Consider the following 12,170-nt stretch of genomic DNA (forward strand, 5'->3'; position numbering starts at 1 on the left):
CCCAAGGCAAGGAAGCCCTTTTTTCATTTTGTCTCTATAGGGATGCATGGAATAAACTATATGTACCGATGAAAAACAACAAAAATGCTTCATAAACTTCTGGGATGTGATTGGCTCTATAGAATCAACTGATTAATGTATACAAACTCAATGAGGGGTGCAAAGAGGAGGACCCCCTTCCTAGTCGTGTGTTAGTCTTAAATCTGACGAAATATCATAAAATGTATTAATGATTATTTATAAACACAAAAATGCTCATCAAAAAAGATAGAAAAAAAAACACTTAACACATGATCACTTGAAATTATAATATTTAATTTAAATTTTCCGTATATACAAACTAATGTGTACTTTACAAAGACATGTATGGGTCTGTAAATACATTTTCAAGTTCCAGGAAATTTTTCTAAATGAGGGGTAAGGTTCATAAGTCATCCAAACGCAAAATACCTATTTTTCGTGTGTGTGGGGGGGGGGGGGGGTAGGGACATTTCTCGTTGATAAGCTGTTTCAAATATTTATATGACACTTCTACTTATTTACGAGGGGCCCATAACTCCTGAAAAGGAGTCCAAGGTTATTTCTTGATTGTTTTACTGTATAAAATTCATAACTGAAAATCCGAGGGGGTCCAGACCTCTCCAACCCCCGACCCCCCCCCCCCTTCTCCTGCCGAATCTGCCAGTTTCACTGCAGAAAATGCTTTTAAAAATGTCAAAATCGAAAATTATATAAGATTGTTGGGAGTTTTTACTACAGTATAACCCTGCTAATATATTATTATTTACAAACAGTCTTTAGGACAGACATGAAATTAATTTATAAACTTTTCATCAGCCTTTCTTTATATTTTTTTATGATAGGACGAATTAGGGAAATGATTAAATTGTTAAGCAACGAATTAACTTGCCACCCTTATAGCACCCCCTTTCGTCTTAATAGGCGTTAGCATAATGCAATCTTGCATAATTTAAAAATCACGAAAGTACAATTTACACAAGTTGACAAATCGCAAGTCTACGAATTACACACGAGCATCGACAAAACCTGCATTTACATTTTACACTTGTCAAATTACGTTGGGTGAAATATATGGAGATAACGAACAGTTACAATTAACAAATTGTGATAGAACAATTGACAAATTATGAAATTATGATTTACAATTTACAAATTCAGGTTTACGTGTGTACATTTTAAGAATTACATAGATGGAATTTTGAACCCGTTGGCTTTCCATATCAAAATGCATTGTTTCTGTGAAATTCTTCTCTGCTCCTGTTCATATCGGAGGCAAACAGAGTAAGACTTTTAATAAACAAGGGTATTTTTACCAGATTTTTGAACATCTGGACCATTTGGGCAAGTGTTTTGGTCCTGGGCAGGGCTTTATTAATTATTTATTCCACTGAGAGAAGTTATTCCCCTTTGCCTTTCACTCACTGTAAATAAAGTATTTGAAAGGTTAATAGAATAAGAAAATTTTGCAAGATTTTTTTATTGGACAATACAAAAAGTACTTTCTTAGTTTTAATGATCAAGTAGACTTGTACTTAATAGGTTAATAAAAATGAGACAAAAATAACTTATCTTATTAAATGTTCTTCAAAGACCAAGAGAGGCCAATATGATAGGTTATTATATAGGGTTAAAAAATAGTACAGAAGCACAAATAGTTTGTTAATATAGTCTGCATGATGATAGTGATAAATGGGATACAGATTATTATAACTTAATATATGAGTTGTTACTGAATACTAGACTAATTATTTCGTTGATCCTGATCATCCTATTTCGCTTGCTTTTGGCAACAAAGCTTCATCTATCAGTTTATTTTATACTCTATGGATTCTCTAAATTGTTGTATTATACTCATGTGACCGTTAAGACCCTTGGGCCTCTTGGTTTTAAATTAGACTTAGTGACTCAGTGCGATGACCCCTATAACAGTAAAATGTAGGGTTTCACTAATCATGGCAGTAAGAATCCTTGTTAACAAAGAACCAGACAATGTATTTGTAAATTACCTTATCAAATATATATTACAATCTGCATTCCCAATACCTAAAAGGGCGCCACATCACAGTGCTGAGGGGACTGATACACATGTTTAAACACCTGTGTTTTAACTTTACATGAAAATGTTTTATAATCCCTCATGAATATGCCATTCCATGTCTATAATTACATACATCGTATTTCTTTCACATTTCTATTATCCTCTGCTGATCATTGATGTACATGTATGCAAGGTAGGCATATTTATATAAAAACTGAAAGTACCTCATAAATTCCCCATGTCTAAAATTAGCTTTTAGAATTTTTACCTGGAAGATGGCTTCATTATCATCAGCTGCGTAAGTAAAGAAAATATATACTAATCCTTATATACTCTCCAACAATGAAATAATACATATATACTGAAAAGAGTTTCATAAAAAATACTAATGATTTCACCATGCAAGGTAATATTCTCACTTTTAAAAAACCTCAACATTAAAAAGGATATCCTTTGGTGCCTTGTTCAAACCCTATCGTGGGACATGGGAGACTCCATCCCCTAGCCTAGAGGTGAGGCAGTGTAGACTAACCCCCTATACATATGATGCACCCTAACATTACGATCCCTCTCTGTATTTAATTTTTTTTTTAGAAAATATTACTATAAATAAATCTAAAAATTAAAGTGGTTTCAACCCGGAAAAGCCATTCTGAAATCACTTATATAATTGAAGTTCTTCACTGTAGTTAATTAAAGTACAGTCAAACCTCAGTGCTCTGATTCTGAAAAAAGGAAACATGTAAGAGTTCCCCATATCAAAGTTGTATCTAAAGCTCGTATACACAGGGGCTTGGGACTGAGGATTCATTCTATCATATCCCTTTTTTGACAGTATCCAATGAGGTAGGTTAAAAGGTTTCTGCTCGTCATCATTACCTTTCAATATTTCTCAAAAGTCAGCAGTGTACTTTTACTAAAATATCTAAGATTTCACCATATCAATGTTGCAACTAGAGTTGATTGGGAGGGGGGCTGTAAGTTCAGTCGTCCCTAGTATGTGAAAATTTACAATTGGAGAGAACATAGTTAAACTAGTTATGTCTGCTCACCATCGTCAGCTCTCAATATTTTATTTCTTCTGTCAGATATGAGGGAGTTAAGCGCATGTCAGAATCTGTGTTTGTGGGATTTTGTCACAAAATAGGAACCTCAGAACTGGTGGCCATGAGGAGAGATATGACAGAAATCAGTGAGATGGTGAAAAGACAAGGGGAAGGCGGCAAGGAAATGATAAGCATGCTCAGTGGAAGTACTCGAGAAGGATTCAGACTAAAAGAATCAGATGTAGACCTCATGTTTTGGTTTAATGACCATCAAGTAATCTGGGACTTGTGTCGTACTCAATTTCACAATATAAATGGGAAAACACTGATTCTCTCTGATTGTTCTGAAAGTCCACCAGGATTTTCTCTACTTCAGATACTGACACCAACGAGGTACAGACAAATTTTGAATGCCTGTGTCAGGAGGAATGATAGAACTTTTATTTCTAGTTCAGCGTATAGACAGCAGACGTGTTCAAGAGAACCTAAAATTTCTACTCTCAATGGACCCTGTGGAAATGGAAATGTAATGGGAAAGGAATTTGATTTTGCTTATTGTCTTGCCTCTGACTTGTGGCCTCCATCTGCCTCCTCATGGATAGATAGATGTATTACGTGGCCTCCAACTCATGTTCTTAATGATATAGTGAACAATGGATGCCACTTGGTACCAATTGGACATCCACTGGGGCTCCATCAAAGTGAAGAATGGCGAATTTCTTTTTCTCTGGCAGAACTAAAACTGGTATGCGCAATGAACCACTGCCAGTTCTTGACTTATGGATTGTTAAAGGTGTTCTTGAAAGAGGCTATAAATCAATCAGAAGATACAGACAAATTACTTTGTTCCTATCACATGAAAACAACACTGTTTTGGGTGATTCAACGAAACATGATACCTTACTGGTGTCCACAGAATCTTTTGGAGTGTTTCTGGGTCTGTTTTAAAGTAATCCTTCAATGGGTGTATGAGGGGATCTGTCCTAACTTTTTCATTCCCAAAAATAACATGTTTCTAGTGAAGATATATGGGTCAGCCCAAAAAAGATTATTTTTGAAATTACATACATTATACAAGACTGGTCTGGCATCTCTGCTACAGAGTCCCACCATAAGGTCACACATTATACACGTTCTGTACAACCCTAGGCTATCCATTTGTACTAATGAAAGGTATATGACGTCTGAAGTTGATTTTGATACTGAACTATTCAGCGATATGGTTATGTTCGATTTACGCAATGCAGACTTTCAACACTGTTTGAAATATCTGCAGAAAATAGAAGAGTTAGTAGGTTTACCGCTTACAAAGTATAAAGTTGTCAGGTTACAAAGTATCACAGCCTCTGTATTTCAACTGACTGCATTTATGATGCACAAAAAGTACGTTGACACTGGTGTAAATAAACTGATATATATTGCTGACAAAGTATCATGTTACATGCTGAAATTAGGAGCCAAATTTGGGTTTATTTCTGACATGTTGCACCTTGCCATGTATTATTACAAGACATTCAGATACCAGGAAGCTTTAAGTGTAATAGAGATGACTAAGGTCAAGTTAACACAACCGTATGTTATGTATAGGCTGTATGTAGACCCAGAGAAGTATATACAGGCGGTAGGAGGACAGTCCTGGTCTACAAAGATGAGAAAGGCTGTAGCTCAGAACACTGTGCTTCTTGTTGAAATATGTTATATTAATGAATTAGTGTTGGAACAGCAGTATAGTAAACAGGGACAGTTGGATACAATATTCATTCCACCCTCTGTACTGTTACATATGCTGGACTTTTTGTGCAGTAGACATATTGACGCAACAAGAGCACTATCAGCTCTAGACGATCTTCAGTTCCTAGTCCATCATGATCAGGGCTCGTATGTACCTGTGCGTCACAGAGACTTAACATGGCAGATCCTGGGGATTTGTCAGCAGATGTCAGGGAATCTCACGTCTGCTTTATACTCTTACCAACAGTCACTCAGACAATATCCATTTCACAAAATACAAACTGCTACATTGATGAGAATGCTGGGTATCAAAACACACTCAGTGTTGGCCAGTCGTGGAAAATAAAACATTCATACTCCTATAAATTCAAAGGTAAATTTCATAATAGATGTAAAAATTATGAAGAACATTGAGTGGTATATCATACAGACGGACATATTTAAAATATAGGTTTTGTAGATCTTGAGGTAAATCCATGTCAGGAATCCCCGGCTATTTGATTCTGTTAATCCTGGTTATGAAATTTAAGAAGTTAACTAGATATTACGATTTAGAAGAAATCTGAAGTCCAGTCAAAAATTTCTTCGTATGTAAACTTACTTCTGGTTTTTTTGTTCCTTCTAATTTTTCTTTTCTAATTGAAAAGGTTGTAATTCAGACTAATTGGAATAATTTTGCGATTCATTTTAACGCTGCTTTTAAAGACATTTTAAATATAATACATCCATGAAATAGATCCATCTTGCAAATTAATACCAACTTCATTTTCAACTCCCGTCTTCCTTTCCAGAATTACTCCACACAGCTGAATAATATCCCCTCAAAAAGAAATAAAACAAATAACTTATGACGACATCAAGTTTTTCTACAAAAGCTTGGTTCCTCTTCTTACATTTTACACAGTAGCCAATCATATTCCAAAAAGAGGATTGGCTACTGTGTAAAATGTAAGAAGAGAAACCAAGCTTTTGTAGGAAAACGTTCTTTTTAACCTCAGGATGAAAATTTCAAAACCTTATTGCACATAAACAAGACACCACCAATCACATAGATGAGCAATAAGGTTTGGAAATTTTCGTCTTGGGGGCTGGTTGGGGGTCGAAAAACATTTTTCTACAGAAACCTGGTTCCTAGAGTTCCTTTTACATATTATGCAGTAGTCACTTCATCTCTTAAAATATGATTGGAAGTGTCCCAAAGATGTACCATAAGATTTCGGAATTTTCGTTTTCAACCGGTAAGCCAATTTTGGGGCAGGAAAGCGACTTTTAGTTATTTTTTTTAAATCCTTTTCCATTTTACTCAGCAACCATATTATGTTTTGGAATATGATAAATGGTGTCAACTAGATGTGCAAAAAGGTTATTTTTTTTATTTTCATTTTCATCCTGGGGTCAGCTGGGGGTCGAAAAACGACCTGGGTTCTCAGAACCCCATTCACATTTTCAGCAGTTGATAAATCATATTTTAAACAGAATGTAACTCAACTCAGCATTTTATGCTTAATTTCATACATGTATATATTTATGTAAATAAAATAACTTTTCTTAGTTACCCAGGAACGAAGGATAGTATATTTAGACACAAACTCTTATGTGCGGGTACTAGTATTTCTGCTTTAAGACAGGTATTTAATATTTATTACTTGTTCTGTGAAATATATTTTCTTAGTTATCTAAAATATCGGCAAGATTTCAATTCAACTATTTTATTAGGGAAAAAATTATTGTACATAACATGTATATATGTCGAAATTTTTTATATTTTATTCACTGCAGAAAAAAACTTTCATTTATAAGAAATGTATTGTAAATTAAACCAAACCAAGACCTTCATGATTACATGTATATGTATCTTATGCTTGCTTTGAATAAAAAAAAAAACACTTTTAGATTTAATTTTTACTTCACAACCCAAAAACACTTCAGTATTTAAAGCACTGTACACTAAAGATACTAGTAACTAGAGGTACTGTTAGGGAGTTCACAGACCATACCATCTGCTGCAATTTTTTTAAAGAAATTGTTGACGTTTCTCTCTTATGAAGTGATGGACAGACACAATTTTTACACTTCAATTTTAGTGGCCTTAAACTTGCCCAAATGACCTTGAGTCAAGGTCATGACACACCATCTTCAGGTCATAAGAAATCTTTGTGTCAAGTACGAGTTTCTATTCTTTCTCCATTACGTAATTATGATTATTTTGATAATTATGACAAGATTTCACGGACGGACGGGCGGAAAGCCAGAGAGAAAATGTGATTTCTAAAAACCATACAATTTTTTGTGTGCAGGGGATAGAATAAAATAATTAAGCTCCAAGATTATTTCAAAAGCTATGAGCACTTACAAAGCTCCTGTATAGGTGTAGATAACAAACAGAAATAAAGCTCAAAGGTTCAATACAAACTGGGAGCAGAGCAAACACGGACCTCTAGAAACATCAGAGGTGGGATCAGGTGTCTTGGAGGAGTAAGCATACCCTGTCGACCGTCACAATGACATGATCGGGCAAAAGGAAAAATTGGTAAAAAAATTCAGTGTCAAAATAATGGCCTAACAATGTGTATGAAAAATCAGTCAACACTCGACTTAACGACAGATTTTATTTGCAAAGAAGGTCATTGTATCGATCCTAAAATGTGCGAAATGTTGACTTTGTTTCACATCTGTTTCATATTTGAATGTTTTACTGAATATAGACGATAAGGGCCAACTGACAACTTAACTGTATGTCAAACGAGATAACTTCAGCTTTTCAATCGTCATCTTTCCTTATTTTGTATTAATATTCCAAAGTCACCTGCGTTTGGTGTTTACGTTTCTCAACTTATTTGAATCTGAGTACCATCAAGTTTTAAATAGAGGCAACTACTGACAAATGAATTAATGTTACAGGGATTTCAACAACCTCGTTTAAAGTCAGTATTTTGTAAAATATATGGTCGTTATAATTATTATGACCTTGTTAGCAAATACAGCCTATTACTAGGTCATATTTCATGCCAATTCTTAGGCCTTTGTTTATATACTAAATCTGACTACGTATTATTTCGTCTACTTGATCAATACATAGGGTTTACTGCCGTGTTACCAGTCGACAGCTGGGATGCTTACTTCTCCATGGCATATATATATATATATATATATATATATATATATATATATATATATATATATATATATATATATATATATATATATATATATATATATATATATTAGGGATGTCAACGAGTACCCGGTTAACCGGGTACTCGATCGAACGTCCGAGTATCGAATACTAAAAATGGTACTCGGTTACTCGGATGTGTATTTTTTCTTATTTCAAAGTACATATTTTTATCAAAAACTTATCAAAAAATAACTTAAATATGCATACGGGTAATTAGCGTGTCGTCATCTACACATGTAAACACCCGTTATCGCCTATGGATGTGTATATACATTAATTAGTGACCAATCACCTGGTACGCAGCTGTTCACACCTATTGTGGTCACGGTCCTTAATTTTTTGATGGCTTCAATGATTGTTTTTCACTGAACATCGATCGTTTAATATGGTCTATTGTCTTCAAATCATTTTAAAATTATAGTTAATATACGGCAGCGAAATTGGACATGCATAGAAATGTCTCTACCCACTTCAAAATAAGTAAAGATTCCCAAAAGAAGTTTAAAGTCAGTTTCCATAGTAAGTTTAGTGTATACGGGGAAAACAACCAACATATGAAAAAATATTAGACTAGCGATCCAAACAATGTCCGTCTCTTCTCTTTCGCTAGTCTAATCATCACAAACCTGCGTAACAGATTGTCTTCCTTTTGCGTTGATGAAATAGATCCTAAACAAGAACTGTAAACCATTTGTAATTTTTGATGTATTAATTGTCTTTTGTATTTATTTAGTACCAAAATCATTTCCGTTGGACTCCATGTTTATAAAAATTCATAAAACGTGATAAACACAGGTTTGGGGTTTAACAAATTAACAGTTAAAAATAAACAAACTTGTATTAATTTACATTTTTACCGAGTACCCGGGTACTCGATCGGAAAAATGTCCGAGTAACCGATTATCAAAAATTGACCGATTTGACATCCCTAATATATATATATATATATATATATATATATATATATATATATATATATATATATATATATATATATATATATATATATATATATATATATATATATATATATATATATATATATACTGTTGCAATAAATGTTATCGGTTACCGGGTATTCTTATCGGCGAAAATCAGGATAAAATTTTACACAGGAAAAAAAATTGCTTCTCCCTAACTCCAAGTCCATGTTGGTCATATTGGTACTAAAGCATCCCATTTCGTTTGGATTCAGTAACCCCTAAGAGTTAGGGTGGGGCCATAATATGAGTTCATATTTTTCAGGGGAAGATAATCTTTTAAAAAATTTCTGAAGAACAGCAAGACTAAAGTTACTCAGGTGAGCATTTTGGCCCATGGGCCTCTTGTAACTGTTATAGTAGAATTCAATGCAAAATTCAAACTGGGCCACATGACTCACCTGAGCACTCTGGCTAAAGAAATTATTCACAAGTTAAAATATATGTGGTCCCATCCTACTCACAGGTGTTATGATTTGAACAAACTTAATTGAATCTACACGTATTTCGTTGACTATTCAGGGCTTTAGAAGATTTTTAAAGATTTTTTCCTATATGTTTCTTAGTAAAAGTTTGATCTTCTATTGTGGCCTCGGCCTACCCCCAGGGGTCATGAATTGAACAAACTTGAATCTACACTACCTGAGGATTCTTCTGAATTGATAGGAGTAATCATGGCTTTGCTATTCTTGAGAACATTTTTAAAGATATTTCCTAAATATTCTTATTTATAACTTTTATCCCCTATTGTGGCCCTGTCCTAGCCCTGGGGGTCATGATTTGAACAAACTTGATTCTACACTATGTAATGAAGCTTTCACATGTTTCAAAATGTTGATGTTTTTAAAAGACTGCTAAAAATGAACTTTTTAAAGATTGCGTTTCCTGAGTTTTTAGCTCCTACGTTTTTTAAATTTCTCAAATACTGTTTTTTTAATCAATTTATAAAGCTAACTCGTTTGTAATTCTGCTCCCCAAAGCTTCAGTGCTATAATGGTTGGGAATTTGGACACAGAGCTCAACATTGCAACAGTGAAAAGGCCTGGAGAGTATGTCGCGAGCCTGGTCATGAATCGGGATCTTTTGACTGACAACATTGTAAGCAGAACTGATACAATAATGAAATAACTAAAATCAAGGATGAAAATGAGTCTATTATTAGTGACAATGACAATATTATGAAATGTTTGTTTGCTTTTTATAGTTCATTATACACTAGCAAGTCTATTTCTGATAATGAAATAGAAAACCATTTAAAAAACGTGAACTGCGAAAAGGTTACAAAGGCCGAAAAAGAGTTAGGTGACGTGTTGTCTACAAAATTAGAATGTGAAGAAGCTGTTCATAAAATGAAAAATAATAACTCTCCTGGTCAGGATGGTTTAACATGAGAATTCTATAAAGTTTTCTGGCGTGATATTAAGGAAATATTATTTTCCTCTCTACTTAAAAGTATTGATGAGGTATGTTGCCTTTTTCGCAAAGAAATGCTGTCATATCTCTGATATATAAAAAAGGGGAAGAAGAATTCTAAAAATAATAATAATTATAAACCAATTAGTCTTACAAACGTTGATTACAACATATTTACTCATGTTTTAGCTATAATTGTTTGCAGAAAGTTGTACATAGAATAATTTGTAGTGAACAGAGTGTTATGGGTGAATTAAAAAAAAATGACCAAACGCATAAATTTATTGTCATTTATTGTCATTTATTTGTTTTACGATCTGTAAATATAAAATGAAATGCAGATTCGAAAAAGAGAACATGTTTATGGAAATTCTTCGATATAAGATTAAAAATTCTTCGTCTACAAAATGTAATTCTAAAGAAAGCACATGTGGTAAATGATAACTAATTGTATCTATGTGATATCAAAGAATCCAAGAAATCCTTGTTTATAGGGGAAAACAGGGGTTACAATGTACACATAGAAGCAGGCAATTCATTGTGATTTTGATTCATTTCTAACTTATGTTTGTATATATGCTTTTCTGTACAATTGAATTATTTATGTACCATTTTTTAAGAAGAGAGAGAGAGAGAGAGAGATAGAGAGAGAGAGAGAGAGAATTGTGAATATTTTCTGTAAAAGAAATATTTGATTTTACTATTTTTATCCTGCTTTGATTTCTTTTTATGTTTTTCATTTTATGCGGTTTTCTTTTTAAAAAGCTTTAATAACCAACTTGTACATTTATATTAGTATAACCTTATTGTTAAGCGCCTAAGGGTAATTTTTATTATACAGGGCACTCTACAAATGTTTTATTTATTTATCATTATCTTTTCTGGCACAATAGTTCATGAGAAGAAGATTTTTTTTAAAAGATGCCGTATCAAAATTAATTTGTTCTCTAAAAAAAATAATACTTTTTAAAAGAATGACTAAAACAAGAGGCCTACGGGCTACAGTGCTCACCTGAGTCACATTCCTTGGCCATGCTGTTCTTCAGGTGCCCATTTCACAAAAGAACTTACAACTAAGACCAAAAACTTTCCTTGCTTGTAAAATTTTGCAAAATGAATGATTCTGTTTAAAATTCCTAGAGTAAAAATATCTTATTATATTCCTTTTAAAAATAATAAAACCATTTTTATTTCATGTAAATTAGAAAGTTATAAGCTGAATTAAATTTTGGTCTTAGTCGTAAGTTCTTTTGTAAAACGGGCCCCTGATTTTTTTCACTCTGTTTTCCCATGAAAAGTGTTAATCCCACATCTAGCCTCAAGGGCCTATGATATACATGTAATCCAACTTGAATTCAAAACAACATGGGAGTGTTTTTATATTGATATGACTAACACAGTCTTGCTGTTCTGTAAGATAAGATTTATTACAGATTTTCACCGTACACATTTATTTTGAAAAATTTACCTTCAATTTTTGGTCCCCATCTGAACCCCAGGGTCCATAGTTCCAAAAAATAATAAATTCAGACAACATCAGAATTATTTGCATATTAATATGATTTTAAATGTGGCCTCAACTCACGAAAAGATTTATTCCTACATATTGCCTTATAAAACTGATCCCAATTGTAGCCCCACCCTACCCCAGGGGGCTAATATCTGAACAAACTTTACATGACCTGAGGATGCTAGCATATCAGTAAGACTAATCATGGCCATGCTGTTCCTCAGAATAAGACTTAAAGCTCTTTCCCTATATA

The 12,170-nt window shown here is 33.4% G+C and overlaps 1 protein-coding gene across 1 annotated transcript; it reads left to right on the forward strand.

The window, feature by feature from the left end:
- The first annotated feature begins 2,334 nt into the window (after positions 1 to 2,334).
- On the forward strand, positions 2,335 to 5,186 carry LOC133200946 (uncharacterized). Its single transcript, XM_061336760.1, has 2 exons — positions 2,335 to 2,357; positions 3,148 to 5,186. The coding sequence occupies exons 1-2, from the start codon at positions 2,335 to 2,337 to the stop codon at positions 5,180 to 5,182; spliced, it is 2,058 nt and encodes a 685-aa protein (XP_061192744.1). The 3' UTR covers positions 5,183 to 5,186.
- The last annotated feature ends 6,984 nt before the right edge of the window (positions 5,187 to 12,170 follow it).

This window comes from Saccostrea echinata, unplaced genomic scaffold, assembly GCF_033153115.1.
Source record: "Saccostrea echinata isolate AGI-Se365-2 ecotype Australia unplaced genomic scaffold, CSIRO_AGI_Sech_v1 ptg000041l, whole genome shotgun sequence".
Classification (NCBI taxonomy): Eukaryota; Metazoa; Mollusca; class Bivalvia; order Ostreida; family Ostreidae; genus Saccostrea; species Saccostrea echinata.

Coding starts and splice junctions, on each gene's coding strand:
- LOC133200946 (XM_061336760.1), top strand. CDS start 2,335: ATGGCTTCATTATCATCAGCTGC. Junction 2,358..3,147: donor GCTTCATTATCATCAGCTGC/GTAAGTAAAGAA, acceptor TTCTTCTGTCAG/ATATGAGGGAGTTAAGCGCA.